The 22,159-nt window shown below is 34.9% G+C and overlaps 1 protein-coding gene across 1 annotated transcript in view; it reads right to left on the bottom strand.

The window, feature by feature from the left end:
- KCNH7 (potassium channel, voltage gated eag related subfamily H, member 7) overlaps positions 1-22,159 on the bottom strand; it is a 458,375-nt gene that overhangs the window by 28,878 nt on the left and 407,338 nt on the right. Inside the window, exon 10 of the mRNA XM_011991002.1 lies at positions 416-668. Within this exon, the coding sequence (XP_011846392.1) occupies positions 416-668 (253 nt within the window). The remainder of the gene's footprint in view (positions 1-415; positions 669-22,159) is intronic.

The raw sequence follows: 22,159 nt of genomic DNA, 5'->3' as shown, positions 1-22,159 counted from the left end.
ATAAACCCAGTTCATGACAGGGCTTTGGCACATGCTAGCAAGTATTTCCTATAACACATATATTTTATTTTAAGGTGTTGAGGGATCAAGCATGAAGCTAAGATCTTCTAACATAAAAAAAGAATATGCTTACTATTTTCCTATATTTGGCCTCAAATGTCTAGGTAGCTGCCAAGAACTGAAGAGAATCATCGAAGCATTTACACATCGGAGAAAAAGTGAGACAGTTAAGAAAACATATTTTCTGCAAGGTTAATTTGGTTTGAACTGAATTTTAAATACAGTTTTCAAATTACCCACCACTCTTAAACTGTTCTTATAAATACATACATCAGTCTTTTTTTCCTGATCATTTTAAACTATGCATTATAAGCTAATAACTGAATCTGTCACCATGCACTTCTAAAACACTCACCCAGAATAGCCACCACAATGTCATCTTTGAGAATTTCAATGGAGCCTCTGGATAAGAAATAAAGTGCAGTGAGGACGTCCCCACAGTGAACGAGGGTGTCTCCTGGAGGTGCATGGGTGGTCTTGAACTTCATTGCCAAAGCTCTAAGGCAACCTTTACTTGCCCCCCGAAAGGCTTTGCAGTTTTGCAGCAAGGTCTGGTTGAGATGTAGACAAATGTCTGCTTGTAAGCATTCTGGGAAGCCCTTTAGGACCTGAAGAAAAAAAGAAAGAGTTTCATACTACCAGCCTTCTGGGTGTCTCCGCCTGAAATACAGTCAATTTCTTGCTCACAGAACTGCAGGTGTAGTCATTGTCACGCAGGAGTTCCTACAACTCTTCTACCTCGCCTACCTCTTAATGAATACTTGGTTTGCTAAACATGTCAAAATTTTTAACTCAAATACTTGTTCTCTGAATTAACTGCAGGCATTCAGACTCAATACAAATGCTGTCTCATTAAAATATAATGCCTACAACTTTTCACACTGCTTCTCTTTCCCTGCATTATGTTATGTGGCATACTGTGCACAGATATAATGCAATGTGACAATAAGACATAACTAATGAAAGGTGGTACAACTAGAAAGACAATCAACCTTTTGAAAGAATCTCAAGTCAATTTAGGTTGCCATTTCTGGTATACATCTAAGTTATAATTAGTAAAAATGTTGACCCTGAAATAGCCATGGTATTTGTAAATGTCATATACCATAGTGTGCTATTAGTTTACAGTATTTGAAATATTTATGTCTCATATGCACATTATTAATACTAAATATTTTGATAAGCACTGAAAATAGAGAAAAGCAAGGAGGACAGCAAAAACACTTTAAAAGTGTAGTCCAATATTCAGAAATGGAAATTGCACCAGAATTTGCAGTGCATACATAAGCTTCTAAAGTGCTACTGTTTTGACAACCTATTCAGGGGCTAATTTAAAACTTGTTGAACAGATTAAACAATATCTTGTGACAACTGCTACTCAATCTGAACTGAATAAAATTATTTGTTATTTTCATACAATTCTCAATATACAATGGTTCAAAGACATTCAACTCTTGCTTATCTGTGTCTTGCTATTTTGGGTGTCGTACGTAGATTTTAATTTTTATATTAATGTTCTGCTACCAGTACAAGCAGACTCATTTAGATATGCTTTGAGGTGGAGGAATGGGACATTATATAGTGCAATTTATAGTGCAATGATGCAATTTGGGCATTTCCTATCTTTTTGGATCAACCTTGGTATGCCCTCCAATATAGCTAAAAGTAGCCATGAATTGTTTGTAAGGCCAAAGCATTTGGCTCACAGAGGAACTTCAAATTAAATCATACGAGAAAAAACATACAATTATTACTATTGTTAAATATTCAGGTAAGCACAAGGCTCCTACTGTGTACAGGATCACTGTGTAATGCAAGTGGTCAGACTGATATGTTATAAAGAGGATCAGTAAGATACCGGAAGCATAATAGTCATGATTTTCTGCTCTGTTTTCTTCACTGTATGAAATCACTCACAGAAATGAATAGGGAGCATTTTAGATGAAAATTCATAGAACTGAATTCTGGTCATGGATTTGCCCCAGGTTGACTCTTGTACAAGTCACTTCATCAATCTGTGTTTCTGTACCGTAGAATGAGAATCTTTGCAATATTGAATTTAGCCATAATTTCAATAAACTACTCTTAAACAATGTGTCAATTGTTAGACACAGCCCATCCAGCTCAGTGTTGCTATAGGAAATCAGGTTTTCATCCTGAAGAGTCTGTATTTCCTTGCTCAGGTCCCAAAAACATATGCCTCCTTTTGATAAGAGTTTCTGGGCACTCATCTGTAATCTCTCCCCTTAACTGTAGCTGTTGGGCTTGGTCTACATGACTGGACTCCTTCCAGGTTCCCTGCTTGATGGAAGACCTCTCCTACACGATAACTTGCCTAGTCTTTGCCTGTTTCTGCCTCCGGGTGCTGGAGGCCCTTCCTACTCTTTGTTGGAATCTTATATCAACTCAGCTTTTCATATGGAACCAGTTGTCTGGGTCACTGATCCCTTCTACCATTTAAACCACTTCATTGAACTCTTTGGCAAGTGATGTAAAACTGGAGTTGAACTAAATTTGGACACAACATGGTAAAATGCTGGCCACTTTGCTTGAGGGCCAGCATTTTAGAGTGTTGTGGCCAGATTTAGTTCAACTCCAGTTTGGGGGTTGTATAGAATAAAACACCCTAGTTTATACAGGCCTCTGCATATGAATTACTTCTCCTCTCTGAAGGCCACTGCTGTGGTCTCTGAGTAATTCTAAGTAACCCCATGCAGATAAAGATGTATAAAGCATTACACCAAGTAACTAATCAAATATATCCATCTGTCTTTTAAGATTCACCTGTAATAAAGTACATAAAGTCATTTTATATTTCACATGAGGAAGATATTGCTATGATTATAATAGTTAGCATAAGAATACTGAGCCACTGAGACTGTAGCTGCTGTTTCTGGCATTTTCCCTTAAGTATCCTTAAGTAAAACTTAGTATAGAAGAAAAATTGCGTGTGTGTGTGTGTGTCTGTGTGTGTGCATGCACACATGCCTACATGTGTATTCAGGCATGCTTTGAGTCGGAAGAGAGAGAAGTGATAGAGATGAGATTCTCCATTTCCTTGAATGTGTTATTTGAGCTATGGAATCAGACAGGCTTGATCCAAAGTTCTAGCTCCATCATTTACTAGCTTGACTTTGGTCAAATTACTTAACTTCTCTGAGAATCAGTTTCTTTTTTTGGGAAAATTAAATTAATAACATGTATTTCACAGAGTTGTGGCCACAATTTAAATAAGAATGTGTGTAAACCCTTCGACGCACAAAAAATTTTTAATAGACAATGTACTTTGGACTTCCTCTGTGTTTTTGGTCAGAAATTTATTGTTCCTGAAAAAATTAGTGTATTATTTTTAGTTAAGAATAGAAAACCAAAAATCTATTGTGTTTTCTCTTTGGTCTGCCTGATAGGGTATTCTCCACTAAGTTTTGTGTTCTATTGCCTCAGCAGAGTTTAAATGTTTTGTGCATTATTGCATAACCACTTTAAGAATTCTTTTTCCTTGTATCTCACTATAATTCTTGTTTCCTGTTTCTGGCTTGTTATATGTCCTGCAATACTTGAACTTAGGTTGTCACTGTGAGTAGCCCTAAATCCCTTTTGAAATTAGGTAGTCACTAAAATCAATATACAGATATGTTCTTGGAATTCCAATAGTTTTAGAATCATCCACAGAGCTTTAAGTATGATTCAAAAAGTTTTTTCTTATTAAATGTCCCCTGCCCCCAACATTCATTCTATTGGAAGTGACAGCCATTGGAAAGGATAACATCAAGTTGGAGGTGCCATAGAGCTGCTGCTGTTACGTGGAGAAGATACACAGATGTTGGCATGAACTTGCCTAGGTTAAGGACTTCTCATATGATGCTAGCCCTCAACAGATTTTCTTAATATTCTTAAGTTAGTCACATAGATCACTGAAGTAAAACTCAATAAAATTAAGAGTCAGTTGTTGAATGTCTTACTAGTTCTGTAGTTTTAACGTCCCAAATAAGTTAGCAGCTCTAGTATCTGGGTTCTGTCTAAGTAAAGGGACTTTAAAAGGGAGAGTTAAGAGTGGGAGCAATAGTGAAATAGAGGTAGAAGTACATTGAAAAAAGTCTGAAATAAGAGGTAGGTTTGAGAAGATATTTATCCAGGGCACCCCTTTCCATTGGCCTCAGCTGTATTGCCTTCTTGGCTTCCAGTTCATTGCACGTTTTTGTTTATTTTTAGGGTTGGTTCCCTTGCTAAACTCTCCGACATAGGACCTCTTCATTTATGACTCAGACGCTGACATTTTACCAGGCCTAGCAGATCTGGCTACAAAGAGTTGCTATGTCAATTGCACAAGTACAAACCAGGACGCATGCTGATTTGGTGATTGTTATATCTATTTCCATTATACTATACACAGCTTTCTTGACTGTCCAGCCTTGAAGCTTTGAAGGTACATATCACCTTCCACTGTGCATTTGAAGCCATGGTTTTATTGAGGCAATCTAATTTTAAAGACCAAGAAACACCACCCAGAATCAGTTTCATGGCCTGCAGCTTGAAACAGAAGTTATCATTCTTTTAGCAAATATTTATTAAGTATCTGCTAGATATGGTTTGGATATTTGTCCCACACATCTCAGGTTGAAATATTATCCGGAATGTCAGAGGTGAAGTCTGCTGTGAGGTGTCTGGTCATGGGGGTGGATTCCTCATGGTTTGGTGCTGTCTTCACGATAGTGAGTGAGCTCTCATGAAATCTGGTTGTTTAAAAGTGTGCAGCACCTCCTTCCACTCTCTCTCTTGCTCCTGCTCCTGCCATGTAACATGTCTGCCCCCTTTTCAACTTCTGCCATGACCGTAAGTTCCTGAGGCCTCTGTAGGAGCTGAGCAGATGCTAGCACCATGCTTGTACAGCCTGCAGAAACATAAGCCAATTAAACTTTTCTTTATAAATTACCCAGTCTCAGGTATTTCTTTATAGCAATGCAAGAACAGCTGAATACACTGCTATATGCTAGGCACTATGCTAAGCATGGGAGCATAACAATGAATTAAACATGTCTGAAAATATATCTGGACTTCAAGCCTTTCTCTAAATGCCCAAATTAAAACAAAAAATTACAGTGATAATCTGAATTTCCCACACTCTACTTTCACATCAAATTTGGACATTTATACTGTAGATTTACAATACTAATGATTGTTCAAAGAAATTCTCAAGGTAAGAATTAATTTAAGGCAAATAAAAAGTTCTAATTTCATTTTTCAAATACTGGTGATGGGGACAGATTTTAAACATTTCAAGTTCCAGGAAATTTTTTCAAGGCTGCTACAAATCCTTTATCTTTATTATGATATAAGGTCACTGGAATATTTCATAAATGAATTAACTTCCTTTGACTTGAATTTATATGAATACAGCTCTTTGGGACTTTCAAAATCACATCATGACTTACAAATGAGAATTTGATCTTTTAAATGAATATGAAATGCTTTCTGTGATTGTTAAATCAATCCTATAGTTAAGTACTCAAGGACCCCAAATTTAAAGCCATTCAAACACAAATAACCCAACAACAACAAAACAAAATACCGCTATTAAATCAGAGTAAAACTCATAAACGAGATATCACACAAAACAAAGAGAGAGCAAAAATGGAAGTAGTATTTCATACTAAATATCTACCAAATATGACCAGACATTAATTCAGAAGTATTCAAATTTATGTAAAACTTCTCTAAAATGTATATATGCTGACACACACTTAATGACATACAATTATAATATTGTTAATATTCGTAATTAGGTAGTGAGTGAATTCAAATTTTCTTGAGCCGAGTAATGAATGCAAAAATCAATGTGTGCCAAAGTTAATATAAACCTGAACTTCTGATCTGATGTATGTGCTTATCAAAATGACATGTCTTATTAACTTTTAATAAGTAATTCTTTAAATTTAAACTTCTAAATTTATACCAGTAAAATAATTATAGTATCTATTTTATGTGTTGGAGTGCCAATGGCAAGGAAGTTTAGCTCAGGCCTGTGACAGATTATAATTAAAGAAATATTTCCTAGGTTTCAGTCAGTGGAGTCAGAAGGGAGAAATATCCTAATAAATGAAGTTGTTTTTCCTATATTTATATGTCACTATTCTGTCACCTTTCACAGAGAAAAGATAGATATTCATCTTCTTAATCAAATTTTACCTGGCTGCTGATAAAGATGGCCAAATGGATTTAAATATTCATAATGTATTGACAATAAACTATTACTCTTTCCTCAAATTAAAAGTACAAGATTCAATATTTACTGTTTCTAAGGCCAAGTTCCAAAACACTTATGGTGGTTATACTTTCTCGATTCTGTTTGGATAAGTGTCAGTAATTGAGCTGGTTCCTTTTTTTTTTTTTTACATGCCAAAACAAGTCTCTCCAGGCTCCTTCCATAGGATTGTAAACTCCTGTATTTGCTTCTGAAAAGAATCAAAATGTATTCTCTAATAGATACCCATATCCAGATAGTATGAGAAAGTTTATCTATGTTGTAATGAATGGTTTTTGATTTATTTCACTTAGTATAGTTGCAGAGGGGAGCATTCCCAAAGGCAGGCTGAATAAGGCACATTTAGGAAGTCTGAGTGTAGCAAATGACTCCTCTAAATAGCACATTAATCATATGGATGACTTTGGCGGCTGTGATAACTGACATTAGGAAATTTTCTAGGGAAATTCTCTGGGTCATTAAATATACTTAAATGTTGACAAATTAGGATTAATTAAAACACAAATTAACACTCCCTATGAAACACTAAACCTCAAGCATGATTATCAAATAGATGAGTAATATATTAAAACCTTAAATCTCTGTCCTAGCGTAAAGCTTTAATATTTTATAGCATTTCCTGATTCTGGTAAAATTATTGTTTTCAGTGTGAGCATTCATCTTCTAAAAAATCTTTAGCACTTGTAAGATACTAAACCCTGCTTTTTGGTGTTTGTAGAAGCTAACATCCCAACTTAATGGATTCTGTAATTTCTAGGTCATTTAAGATCATTTTATTCCTATGGGTTAGCCATTGAGAAATAGGAAACATACATATTTCCTGTTTGGCAATTACATGTTAAATACTCCATTTTAACCACTGATCATGATAGGTGGACTCTTATAGTTGTTTTTAATCTTACAAATATGTGTTGCCTAGTTTGAAGCCCAAATTGTTTCATCATCTAATTTCTTATTTCACTTTCATGTGGTTGATGAAAAAATAAGGAAAGATTTTATTGTATAAAGTCATCACATAAGGCCAGATTGTTGTCAAAGCAGAGCATTATGGAATCCACAACTGCGGGAATATTTATAAGCATTGAGAGAATAAGCTAATTTTCTTCATGTGACTTTTCAACATTTGGCATATGATTTATATCTCTTAGGGAAAAAAATATGGGCAGAATAAAAACCTGTCACACACGGACAGAGATGACAATGTTGTAAATCTCAAACCAGTTTTGGTAATGGTAAAGAGTCCTTGAAAAATGAAACAGAATTATCCTTCCTATTTCTCCTGCAACTCCAGTTAACAGTGTGACTATGAGATGTTTTGTTGCTTTCAGAAGGAAACTTAAACTTTATCCTGATCGAAATTAAGTCAAGGATGGGTAGAAGTGTGAGCCAAGGATGAGTAGAAATGTGGGTGATGATGTGTGGGCAGAGGGGATTTATTGCTTTCATACACATGTCCTTGTTACCCAACCTCTGGAGTCCTTCTGTTAATTCTGCAGAAGGCTGACTTTAAAAGGGTGCCTCCGGATTTCTAAAATGAAGTCTCAGGGGAAAACTTGGAACCCATTAAGGTTTCTAAGGGCAACAGGAGGGATGTGCATCCTGAGGAGCAGTTTCAGGACCTCTCCTCCTTGTCCCTGCTCATTTATTTGAGAGAGGTAGTCGCGGAAGGGATGAACAGAATATAACCATAGTGGATTCTGTTGGATGCTCTACAAATAGTTCTTCCCAAATGGATTGATTGTAGGTGACCTTAACTTGCCTACAAAATAAGGAAAAAGGAGGTACAATCTACCAGGTGATGAAAAGAATAATTTAAAAACCAACATGTACTTAAGATACCATCTTGAACTTGAATCAAGTTTTACGGTTTCAGAAACATTTATCATGTATCGTATTTTGGCATCAAATTTTTTATTGAATTGTCAACATTATGTGAGGGATATACATTGGCAATCACCCCAGTTTTCAAATTTGAAAGCAGAGGCAATGCATTAGGAATTTTATTTGTAGAAAAACTAAGACTCCAAACTTAATCCAGGGCTTCTTCAATCATTTTGACTTGTCATTGCTGTCCATCAAATTGGATTTCTAAAGTTGATAACAGAATAGTGAGACATAAAATGTTTCCCATTCATCTAATTTTTTGGTTTTATAGAAAAGTAATAAAGGGTAGAAATCTAGCACAGATGATCTTTTCACTTTTTACCAGTTGAGTATTTGTTTCTCAGGAATTTTAAGACTGGACAACAATTGTTTTTGAGGGAAAGCGGATGGCTGTATTAGCAGTTATTTAACTTTTTGTAAAATACTGGAAGCTTTCAAAATAGTGGAAGTTCTCTTCCTCTACCTAACAAATTCCCCTCCTATAAAATGTATTGACTGTTACTTAGCACTCTGAATGTTCCAAATACCAATGTATCTATGTACATTTTTGCTTCTACGACTTGAGTCATAAAACAGCTGTGTGTGTTTCAAACCTATTTATGCCAGTTGAACTTGTTAGTGGAATTACATAATTCAATCATATAATACATAAAAGAATAAAATTTTGTCTAAAGAAGGAAAGCAGTGTCTCCTCCCACTGCCTATCCCAACTATGAAAATAAAAGTGAATGCTTCAGAAATCTTTTATAAAGGTGGGCCATTAAGAAAAATGCAAACAGATTGATAGATTAGGTGTGGGATCTTAAATACCTGAAAAGTAGAAATTTTATAGTCACTAAACTCTGGTTATAATCCAAGAAATAAGGAAAAACAATTAAAAAGTAACCATAAAAGAGGAGTACTTAGAAATTAAGAACAATATTCGATGATAATTTTTTGATAAAAAAGGAAACAATTTAGAAAATAAAAATGAGAATATTTCATTTTAATACCTGTAGAACCACCGAAAAACTTGTATTCAAAGAAATATGTATACTCTTTCTTTATTTTTGATACCTTCATTATCAAAAATAAAGGCTCAGACAACAAAATAGTTTAATACAAACGTTAAGAATAATAAAGTTATCAAAAAATAAGAAAGAGAGAATTAATGGAGGCAAATGCTGAAAATGAAAAGAATAGTAGCAAGCTAGCTCAAATACATCTAAGGGCTAATTCCTTGAATAAAATCAAATAGAATATATAAATCTTTCAAAGATCTGCTGAAGGAAAGAAGAGAGAGAGAAAAATATGCAAGTTCAGGAATAAGAAAAGCAGATGCATGCGCTGATTCAGAAAATATTAAATATCTTATAAGAGAAGTGCAATTGTACAACTGTGGAAGCCTAGATAACATGCATGAACTCTTGATAAAATGCAAATTATTATATTGACTAAGGAAGAAGTAGAACAAATAACCAAGTAGAGTGGGAGAGGTGATTAAAGATCCACTATTAAAACAACCAGACGATTTTACAACTGATTTCTTTCTAACACTTAAAGAGCATATAACCACTAATGAATATCATTATAAAATAGATGCAAAATACTAAACAACTGATTAACCAATAATATCAACAATGTATCAAAAAATCTATAACCAGAAGTCCTACCCAGAGGAATTAAGTAAGAAAGAGGAAAAAAAAAGGCATACAAGGTCAAACTATCTCTCTTTACAGACGATATGATTCTGTATCTAGAAAATGCTATACACTCCACCAGAAGACTTCCAGATTTAATAAACAAAGTTAGTAAAGTTTCAGAATACAAAATCAATGTACTAAAATCAGTAACATTTCTATACACCAGTAACACCCAAGTTCGGAGACAAATTAAGAATGCAATCTCATTTGCAGTAGTCACATAAAGAATAAAATATCTAGGAATACAGCAGATGAAGGAGGTGAAAGCTGTCTGCAGTGAGAATTACAAAATACTGCTGGAAGAAATGAGAGAGGACACAAAAAAATTGAAAAAAACATTTCATGCTTATGGATGGGAAGTATAAATATTGTTAAAATGACCATACAGTCCAAAGCAATGTAGAGATTCAATGCCATTCCTGTAAATGTACCAAAGTCACTTTTCACTGAATTAGACAAAATTATTCTAAAATCATATGAAACCAGAAATATGCCTGAATTACCAAAGGAATTCGAGGCAAAAAGAACAAAGCTGGAGGCATCATACTACCCAACTTCAAACTATACTAGAAGGCTACAGTAACCAAACCAGTGTGGTACTGATAGAAAAACAAACACATACTAATGGAATAGGATAGAGAAACCAGAAATAAAGCCACACAAGTACAGCCACCTGATTTTCAACAAAGTTGACAATAACAAACAACGAAGAAAGGATTCCTTATTCAATAAATGATGCTGGGATAACTGGGTAGCAATATGCAGAAGATTGAAACTGGACCCTTATGTTTCTCCATCAACAAAAATTAGCTCAAGATGGATTAAAGACTTAAATATAAGACCTAAAAGCAATAAAAACTCTAGAAGAAAGCCTATGAAATGACATTCCGGGCCATATCATTACCAATACCTTTTCAACCTTGGCAAAAAATTTATGACTAAATCCCCAAAAGCAATTGCAACCAAAACCAAAATTGAAAGTGGAACCTAATTAAATGAAAGACATTCTGCACAGCAAAAGAAACTACCAACAGAGTAAACAGACAACCTACAGAACGGGAGAAAATATTTGCACACTGTGCATCTGATAAAGATCCAATATCCAGAATCTATAAGGAACTTATTAAACAAACCAACAAGCAAAAAACAAAGAACTCCAATAAAAAGTGGGCAAAGGACACGAACAGATACTTCTCAAAAAAAGGCATACAAGTGGCCAAGAAACATATGAAAAAAATGCTTATCATCGATAATTATCAGAGAAATGCAAATCGAAACTCCACTGAGATACCATCTCACACCAGCCAGAATGGCTATTATTAAAAAATCTAAAACCAATAGATATTGGTGAGGTTGTGGAGAAAAGTGAACACTTGTACACTGCTGGTGGAAAATGTAAATTAGTTAAGTCACTGTGGAAAGCAGTGTAGAGATTTTTCAAAGATCTTAAAAGAGAACTATTCCATTTAACCCAGCAGTCCCACTCTTGGGTAAATACTCAAAGGAAATTAAATTATTTTACCAAAAGGACACATGCACTTGTATGTTTATTGCAGAACTATTCAAAATAGCAAAGACATGAAACCAACCAATACAAGATGCCTATCAATAGTGGACTGGATACAGAAAATGTGGTACATATATGCAATGGAATACTACGCAACCATAAGAAAGAATGAAATTATGTCTTTTGCAGCAACAGGGATGCAGCTGGAAGCCATTATTCTAAACAAACTAACGCAGGAATAGGAAACCAAATACTACATGTTCTCACTTATAAGTGGCAGCTAGACATTGAATACACATGGACATAAAGATGGGAACAATAGACATTGGGGACTGCTTGAGGAGGGAGGGTGAGAAGGAAGAGTGGTAAGAAAGGGTACCACTGGGCACTATGTTCACTACCTTGGGGGTCATTTGTACATCAAGCCTCAGTGACACACAATTTACCTATGTAACAAATCTGCATAGGTACCCCCAAACCTAAAATAAAAGTGGAAGAAAGAAAAAATTTAAAAAATTTTTAAAAAACTATGCTCAAGTAGGATGCATTTCATGAGTGCAAGGATATTTTAGTCGTATTAGTCTTAACATTTCTTTAATTAAATCAATTATTAAGATTTTTATTAAAATAATAATTTTATTATTTTTAATTAAAAATTTAAAATTGAAATCAACTTTTTTTTCAAAATTATTTTGGAGATTCTAGAGAACCAAAAACACCCCAATAAGTGGTTGCTATTAAAAATAGAAAATGAATTTACCTCTTTTTGCTGCTGATATGATTGTATGCTTAGAACATCCAATATTAAATCCTCAAGAGGACCACCCACCATTCAAACAAACCAGAACGAACCAAATTAAACCAAACTAAAAAGTACTATCAGAATGAGGTCAAATTGAACCAAACCAAAAAGAAGTCCTTCAGAATTTGTTAAAGAAAAACAAATTGACCCAAAACTTGGTTACAGAGAAAATAAATGGAACCAAACAAAAAAAAAATTCTATCAGAATTTGCTAAAGTGGCTGGATAGAAGATAAATAGTTTGATTCTTTATTATCTATAAGCAAGTAAAAATGGAAATGTATAATATATTTTATTTGATTCACTATGCTATATAAAATTAATAAAGATATTTAACAATAAAGGTAAAAATTTTTAAGAAGAAAATGATAAAATCTTATTGAATTGGATTTTGTTTTTTAAGATATAAACCAGTGACTCCCAACCTTGTCTACATATTAGATTTATAAAAATACTGACACAGACTTTAAGCAATTCTGATTTAACTATTATAAAATATTTCAGATGATTTTAATGTGCAGCATGCGTGAGACTTAATATTTAAATACCAAAGTTATATTTAAATAAGAGTTAAAGTAGACCTACAATCCATTTTCTATATTTCCCAAGAAATAACAGGGAAGAAAAATGGCCAGCTACTGACAAACATTAGTGACCTGCTCCTGGCAAACACAGTAAGGGTATTTATTAGTGGAATAGTTCCCATTTATGGAGTATTTTTAGCAGGATGTATCTAAATAATCACCTATGATAGGCCAATCTTTTATTAGTAGATTTAATAGAACATGACTTTCTGGAAAATGTCATATAAGCTGCGTAATGTCCAGAATGTAAAATGTAAATGTTTAATGACCAAAAAAGATTCTGTTTAAGTGTCGTATAATAACATATATCATTTACAGTCCTACGTTAAATCTGAGCCAGAACTCATACTAATATGGCAAGGAAGATCTCTGTGCCTATGCTCATAATTCCTTAATCCTTGAAATTATTAGTAAATCTTGATAGTGGTTATGATTTCTCACTCTTGGGAGCCATATTTAACAATCTGATCTTTGGGTTAATTCAAAAACTTAACATGGAGTAAGTTGTAACTGAATTTAAAAAGTCATATATTTTTTATGGAAGAATAAATGCTCTCAAGTAGCCAGGAGAAATAAGCAAAATAAGATTAGTAAGTGTCGACCTACCTTATAGGATATTAAAATATTATATAAAGCTGCTAAACACAAACCATTTTTTTGTTTGTTTGTTTTTTTAGACGGAGTCTTGCCCTTGTCCCCCAGGCTGGAATGCAATGGCACGATTTTGGCTCACTGCAACCTCCACCTCCTGGCTTCAAGATATTCTACTGCCTCAGCCTCCCAGGTAGCTGGGATTACAGGCGTCCCCCACCAACCATGGCCAGCTAATTTTTGTAGTTTTATTAGAGACAGGGTTTCACCATGTTGGCCAGGCTGGTCTCGAACTCCTGACCTCAGGTGATCCACCCTCCTTGGCCTCCCAAAATGCTGGAATTACAGGCGTGAGCCCCTGTGCCCGGCCAAACCATACTTATACTACACTGAGTGGACAAATAGAGCAGCCTTTAGAGTCTAGATATGTATCCCAATTATACCCAGTGATGTAATGTGTAGCACAGGTGGTATTTTAATTAAATGAAAAAAAGAATGGCTTATTTAATAAATTCTACCATGACTATTTTCTATTCATGTGAAGAAAATAATTTACAAAAATAGATTTCAAACAAATTGTGGCGTTCTCTTTCTAAACATATACCAAATCTTATTAAAAAATTTAGGAAATTACTCATATAATCCAAAAGTTTAGTAGAGTCTTTTTAAAACAGGAAAGGATCTATGAGCTATATAATAAAAGTTGACCAATTAGACAATATTAAAAAAAAAACAAAACTTTTGTATCCAAAATAGTCCTTAAATAAACCAACATATTGAAAAGATATTAGGATCAAATTACAATATGAAAAGCATTAATATTTACAAAGAGTTCTTATTAAATAAAATAATATAGAAAAGATACTTGAAAATATGCAAAAAATGCTATGAATGGGCAATTCATAGAATAAAAGCCAAATAAGGTGTGTGTATGTATATATGAATGAATGAGCATTTAACAGTAGCTCAGAAAATGTCATCAGAGTAAAAACAAACTTTCATATATCCATTAAACTGGCAAAAATTAAAAAGAACCATAACACCCAGTGCTAGTAAAGGGAAGGGGGAAAAGTACCAACATTATCGATAGAAATGTAAATTGTTAAGCATTTTTGGAATGTAATCTTACAATAGCTATTAAAATTAAAATTACATATAATCTTTTACTCAAAAATCCCTTATCTGAGAATCTACCCATAAATATAAAAGTATAAGTAAGGAAAATATATGTAAGTGGGTTTATTGCAGTATTGTTTGAAGTGGCATGAAACTGGAAATCAAAAGAATGCCCAGCAATGTAGCCATTAGTGTAAGAGAAGAAACTATTAGTATAAGTATAATATGTAGTTATATATTATTATATTATGTATTATATAGTTATAGTATATGAAATAAACTAGTATGGAATGTATGTGCCATTAAAAGGAATAAATTAGTTGTATTAGCCAACTTGGAGGTATTTTCACAAGCTATTAAGTGAGAAACATGGACTGCACATAATTAAATGTTTTTATAGATTAAATTATGCAACTATATGTGTGTGTAAATATGTATATATGTCTGTATACATGCAAATATAAGTATCATTATATTAGCATATAAAAAGGTATGGAAGTTTACACACATAGGTAATAGATAGTGAGATGAGTAAAGTATAAAAATTGAAGTATAAGAAACCTTTAAAATTTGCATTTAAAAAGTCTCTCATAAAAAAGTAGAGATGTTGCAATTTTATTTAAGTAAAATTTGTGTATATGAGAAGGCAAATAACTTTTTATCTAAGGAATGCAAGCCCCTTTAAATTATGAGGTCTATAGAGGCAATGACATGTGAGTCACATCTTACTCCCCACCTTAAGCTAAGTAATCCAGCTGCTATCGGGACTCTAGACTGAGAGATCCACCAATTGATAGAAATTGACCTAACAACGCTATATGCTGGATACCATAAATCATGCCCTATAGTTTAACAATGTATAGCAAATCACTAACCAGTGCTATTTCTGTAAACCAATGAGAGTTCCTGACAAACAGCTTTTCTAATTGCCCACTCTCCTGATTTGTCCCTTAAAAAATAGAAAAATAACAACAACAACAACAACAACAAAACGAGCAAAACAAAACCAAAAAATCTTTGAGCCTGTCCTTTGTTCTCTGGAGCATTTCCTAGTGTTTCCCAGCTGCAAGTCCTCAACGTTGGTCTAAATAAACTCTCTATGTAAATTTTGCTTCAGTTTCTTTCTTTAGATTGACACATATCTATGAAATGCGCACCATCAGAGAAGATGCTTCCCAATTTAAAAACAAATTCTTATCAGGCTATGATAAGTCTGTAAGAGGAAAAAATGGACGTATATGATATGTCACGAGTATGGTTGCAAGGTGATGTTACATCGTGGTGTTGTCTCTAAGTGAAAAGATATAAAGTACTTTTTAATTACTGTAAAACAAATTTTTGTACTGTTTGATAATTTAAAATGATTCTGTACTTTAATTTGAAAAATGTTAGGTCTTCTAATGTTTCCTTTAACTTTGCTTCAGTGATTGGTTAAGATATTTTTTCTCTTTAAGAACTGCCAATATAAAAGCCGTAAGCGTATGAGAACCAGTCATTAATGTTTAATAACAATTTTTTCAAAAAAATTTATAGATCTCAATTCTGTATGCTAAGATGGGTGAGAATGAAAGGAAAGGGAATAAAGCAAGGTGCAGATTTAAATTTCCATTGAATGTTATTCCCATATTTAGAAGGCATGGGATATAAATGTTATGTAACCTAGTACTTTTTTTCATTCTGACCACTGTTTACATGCTTTCACTCTGCTTTTACTCCAAGAATGTCTCTGTCTATGATTACTCTAGGCCAGCCTATATATTTTTGTTTGTCTTTTAGAAGTCTGGCGTGTCAAATTTTGCACCATGTAGCTGTTTTTCTGGCATTACACTCTCCTTTGTTCTTTAGATATCTAGTCAAAGGGAATTGCTTTATTATAATTCTCTGACCTCGCTGTGGTGTTGCCTGCTATTAAATATTAAGAATAGCTCATACGCTGGGCACAGTGGCTCACGCCTGTAATCCTAGCACTTTGGGAGTCTGAGGAGTGCAGATCACAAGGTCAGGAGTTCGAGACCAGCCTGGCCAATATAGTGAAACCCCATCTCTACTAAAAATACAAAAATTGGCCAGGCATGGTGGCGAGTGCCTGTAGTACCAGCTACTGGGGAGACTGAGACAGGAAAATCGCTTGAACCTGGGAGGCGGAGGTTGCAATGAGCTGAGATCTTACCACTGCACTCCAGCCTGGGCAACAGTGTGAGACTCCATCTTTTAAAAAAAGAATAGCTCATAGACAAAACAGATAAAATTATAGTTAGGCTCTGGGCTAAATCCGTATCTTGGAAAACACATTTTTCTATCACTCACACCTTTCTATTCACAGCACAGAATCAGATGATAGCTTGAGATTCACCTCTATGATCCAAGTAAAATAATTTAGCCTTTGTGGAGAGTGAGTCTTTGGCTTATTTTCCCACTATGGCCGGTTTTCCTAACCACAGACATGTTTTAGCTTTGTGTGGGTTGCACAGCATACTGATCTAAGAAGATTAACGGAAGAGAGGGCAGAATGAATGACAGTATATATGGAAATGATTCAGCATAGCTCTGGAGTGTTAAAAAATGCATCATCACAGGTGATGCCCCCCAACCCAACCCAATAAAGAAAGCTCTTATCAGATAGTCCCTAAGGTGAACGTAGAGTTCTACTGGGAGTGGCTCACCTGAATAATAGGAGCCCAAGATGCAAAGTAAAGGAGATTTCTTTTTAGGTATATCTGGCATAAAACATGTAATGATTATGTATTTTTTCCATCCACGCTCATCCACATGGATTGCAATATGTCTAAACTGAGAAAAACAATTAAAATATATCTAAATTTCTTGAGCTATTGCTGCTTTAAGGCTATATGATAATTTGGTCTAAGATGAATTACATCTGAATGTTTTCACTTTTAAAAAAATGATTATGAAATATGACATATTGGGTGGACCATTTTCATATCCATTTATAACATCAATCCCAGTCCACTGGGTATGTCTTCTACTAAAGAAAATATTGGGCTTTTATTTTGGAAAAAAAATTGTGGATGCCTTGATTCCATTAGGTTTAAGAAATGCTGAGTTATTCTAGTATTTGAATGAAAAGAGACTTAAAATCATATTTCCAAAGAATATGTTATAACTGAACTTTGATGATCTCTATTTTTCATTAGTGGCTTAACCTGTGTTGATTATCAAGTGATCTGAAACTGAATTGAGTTGAGTTATTCCTGTGCTCCTACCACTCCAAAGTTTTTTGAAACACATCATACCCTTCAGCATAAGAAATTCCACTCTACAGTTCTATTCAAATAGGAACATTATTTTAAGGATTTAAAAAACAATTTGAGACATCATTTCTACCTTCCAACTACTGTAAGAGTAAAATTATTAATAAACAGAGAAACTGAAGCATCAAAGTAGGTTCACCACCTGAGTGTAATGTTTCTGTAGACTTTTTATAATACGGAAAGCTCTAGGGCATACTGTCATTATTTTTCTTGACTTAAAATGGGCTAAAGGTCAGATCCTACCACTGAAGAACTCACTTTGCATAGAAGCAGCATGATTACAACTGTAAATAAGTCCTCCTTGTTGATGGTTGGAGACCAGGATGAAGTGACTATCATCACTTGTGAAAGATGAACATGTACCATTTGTGACCTGAAAACATTAGATGCCTGTCTTAAGCTTGACATTGCTCATGTCAGGGGGCTCCAGATGGTGTTTTCTTGTTCTTTGTGATATTTTGAAGCACTGTACGGTAAGTAGCCTTGGTGTAAAATAGGAAAGGCAAGTGAACTTTGCCTTTTAAAAGCACCTGCTATTAAGGAGCTGGCTACAGTAGGTGATAATGAGTGATAAATTTGTGTGTTCATAGTGGTAGACTTCTTGCCAGTGTGAAATTTTAGTACATTCCCAGTTTCTGCAGAGCCAGGCAATTCCTGTCAACTAATCTATACGCAGATGACAACATCTTTTCAAGTGCATTGTGCAAAACTATTACTTTAATTCAACTCTTAAATGGTAACTAGGTATTTATAGAAAACCAAAAGGTGTGCCAGTCCTGTGGGTCATTATCATTTAAATGTAGGTTTTGGTCAATCTTTATGCCCCCTTTTAAATGCATGAAGGATTATCTGGATATGAGGGCATCATATTTCTAAAATTTTGTTACAGCTGTATGATACACATATCAGTCTAGATCATGGACTGTATATATCAACGTCAGTAGATTAAAAATCATTAGAAAAAAGTAAGGGAGAGGAAAGCAATACAGTGAAGGCAAGCCATGCTACTTTGCAAATTTTGCTTTTACATTTCTGATGGAGTATATTGTCACAAGGATTGTTTTCATCCGAGTTGCTGAATTGAACATAACTGAAAGAGTTCACCATTACACTTCACTATGGTGTATCAAAACACTCTGTGATCTAAATATAAAGGTCTGGCCCAGATGAAGTCTTTTAAATAAGTGTAGAGAATGATTGTAACACAGTTTTTGATGGAGTAGGGTTAGATTGTAGATGCAGAGATAAGCTCTGTGTTAGTAGTGGAGGCGACTCTAACAGATCACAGAGAAACTAAAAGTTGTGCAGGTAAAGAAAGTCAAATTTTTATTAAAATGTTCCTTGGAAATCACATCAGCTCCAAGCAATATAAATTTCTATTAAACAGTATATCATTTTTTAAATTTTTTTTTTAAATTTTTTTGAGGCGGAGTCTCGCTCTGTCGCCCAGACTGGAGTGCAGTGGCGCAATCTCGGCTCACTGCAAGCTCCGCCCCTCCCTGGGTTCACACCATTCTCCCACCTCAGCTTCCAGAGTAGCTGGAACTACAGGCGCCCGCCACCATGCCTGGCTAATTTTTTTTTTTTTTTTTTTTTGGATTTTTAGTAGAGACGGGGTTTCACCGTGTTAGCCAGGATGGTGTCAATCTCCTGACCTCGTGATCCGCTCGCCTCGGCCTCCCAAAGTGCTGGGATTACAGGCGTGAGCCACGGCGCCCGTCCTACATCTTTTTTTATTATTCTCTTTTCCACTTTTAACTGGCTTTGTTCATAGGGTCCATTACAGGTCTATGCTGTGTCACTCAAAATCTCACTATGATCCTAAGTTTTTTAAAGCCTATTAAGCTAACTCAAAAGCTCCAAAATCTCTTCCTGTCTTGAGCTACACTTCTATCTTGCACTTCCTCCTTTCTCAGGATTCATCTAGTCTCTGCTTGACCTAGGAAACTAAACAATGCAATGGAAGTACCATCAAGTTCCCTTCTAAACCTGCAAGCTAATACCTTCACCCTTTCTCTTTTCTTTCCTGCCTGTCTTTAAGAAAAACTTACCTATCCACCTAGATGAGAGTTTATACCTCTTCCTAGGCTCTTATTCCAACCACTTTCTATGTCTGTCTCTCAAAATTTCCTCCATTAATGTCCCAGGCTAAAAAAAAAAGGAACTATTCCCTTTTCTTACTAAAAGAAATGAAAACTGTTTCTGGATTACCTGAGTACCTGAGTTGGGGGATGGGAAGCAGATAGGTTAGAATTGCCATCCTCAAGCAGAAAAGCTCCCATAATAACGTTTTTGCACATTTAGCATATTCGAGTACTGGTGCTTTCAAAATATTGGAAAACAACAAGTTTGATGAAATTGCAGAGAGGTTAAGTGACTTGTCCAAGAGTAGTGGCAGACTGAGAGTTAGTTTGTAGGTCTTCTGAATCTCTATTCTGCATTTTTTATATTATCTGGGCATTATTTGGTGGGGGCAGAGGTGCTATTTTCAGGTAAGGAGTAAATTCTCCATTAAATGCTCATACAGGCACTTCTTCCATGCAATTATAATATTAAATTTAGGAGTAGCCTCTGCCCTAAATAGTTTATTTCTCTTCATCCGGAAAAATATATGGACCATGGTCATTGGAGTACTTCTTTGTGTGTATGTATGTGTGTGTGTGTGTGTGTGTGTGTGTGTGTGATGTGAGGCCACTTGATTCTACACTGACATGAAAGATGATTTTCATTACTGTGGTAGTGCTGTAACTAAAACAGTGTTAGGTAACCTCAGAAAGTTTCAGACTGTATCAGAAGACAGCTTTGATTTGGAGAAATTCATTGAGATGCTATCAGTCCTACTCTGAAAAAAGTATCTCTTCACTCCTAATTAAAAATGTTGGAGGTAGAGGGAAGAGAGTTTTCCAGAATTAACTTCTGCACATCTTTCATATGATTTTTACTATTCCTAGTATGAGATCACACTCAAAAGAACATGATCTAGGCCAGGCGTGGTGACTCTCGCCTATAATCCCAGCACTTTGGGATGTCAAGGTGGCAGATCACTTGAGATCAGGAGATCGAGACCATCCTGGCCAACATGGTGAAAGCCTATCTCTACTAAAAATACAAAAATTAGCCAGGTGTGGTGGCATGTGCCTGTTATCCCAGCTACTCAGGAAGCTGAGGCAGGAGAATTGCTTGAACCCAGGAGGTAGAGGTTGCAGCGAGCCTAGACGGCACTGCTGCACTACAGCCTGGGCAATAGAGCAAGACTCTGCCTCAAAACAAAAACAAAAACAAAAACAAAACAAAACAAAACACTGTGATTCTTTCAGTGGCTTCATTATTCTGGCCCATTTCCTTTTGTACTCTCAACCATCTGGCTCAATTAAAAGGGAGTCCATACTTGTTCCCACAGTGCTTTAAGTTTTGAAACATTCTGGTAACAGCTTTTACACAAAAAGCAAAAGATGCAGGGATTAAAGGATATGGCCACACTTTTTAGGTCAATTATTTCTTATTTTTTTGGTCTATCAAACAATCAAATGGTTTTGTTCATAAAAATAATTTTAGGTCAATCAATACAGTGTGAATGAGTATCTTGTACTTCATTTGGACATGGTTGAACAGTGAAAATGACCTGAAATGTTTCATGAGAAATTATATTTAAGGTTATACTTAAAATATCATGGAATGCTGATGCAAAATACAAGTTAAATGTGCTTTTATGTGTGATAATACATAAATTTGAATGATTTTAAACTGCGATTAAATTACAATTTAGTTGACAATACATAGAGATTTTAAGTGTGGTTTTGGAGGTAAAAAAAATCCATTTTGGTTTTTTTTAACCTCTCAATAGTCTAAGGGTATAGTTGTTTTTTCTCTAATCAACTTTGTTTCATAAGTAGTGCTTAACAAGTAAGCATCTTCCATTTGCTGAGTGTTCAGAGTTATCTTGCAGTTCGCTTACTCACTTTGCAGTCACAAAATGAGAAATGTAGACACTGTACACAAACAAGAAGTCCGTGCAAAGTCAAGCTCTCAAAACCACATGCAAGACTCAGCAGCACATGGTTTAGAGCTCACACACTCCAGGACGATGTAATACAGGCATGCAGATGAGAGGAAAGAAAAGCACCTACATCATGAAAATAGAAGATAATGAAAGAGAATGACATTTTATATATGACAATTATCTAATGCAAACCGTATACCCATAGCCTTTACCAGAGTCGGGATAGGGGCAGAGAAGTGAATTTTTATGGGGACTGGGAAATTGTATATAAATATTGTTAGAGGTCAAGTCGTTGTTAAAGTTAAGGATTTCTATTCTGTACTTGGCCTCTTCCAGGTTGTCTTCCCCAGTTTCTTGCTTTGTATTTCCTCAGCTACATCATGCAAAAAAGATCAGAACT

The sequence above is a fragment of the Mandrillus leucophaeus genome, unplaced genomic scaffold (genome assembly GCF_000951045.1).
Source record: "Mandrillus leucophaeus isolate KB7577 unplaced genomic scaffold, Mleu.le_1.0 Scaffold389, whole genome shotgun sequence".
NCBI lineage: Eukaryota > Metazoa > Chordata > Mammalia > Primates > Cercopithecidae > Mandrillus > Mandrillus leucophaeus.
Note: the sequence above shows the minus strand (reverse complement) of the source record. Positions and strands in the feature narration are given on the sequence as shown.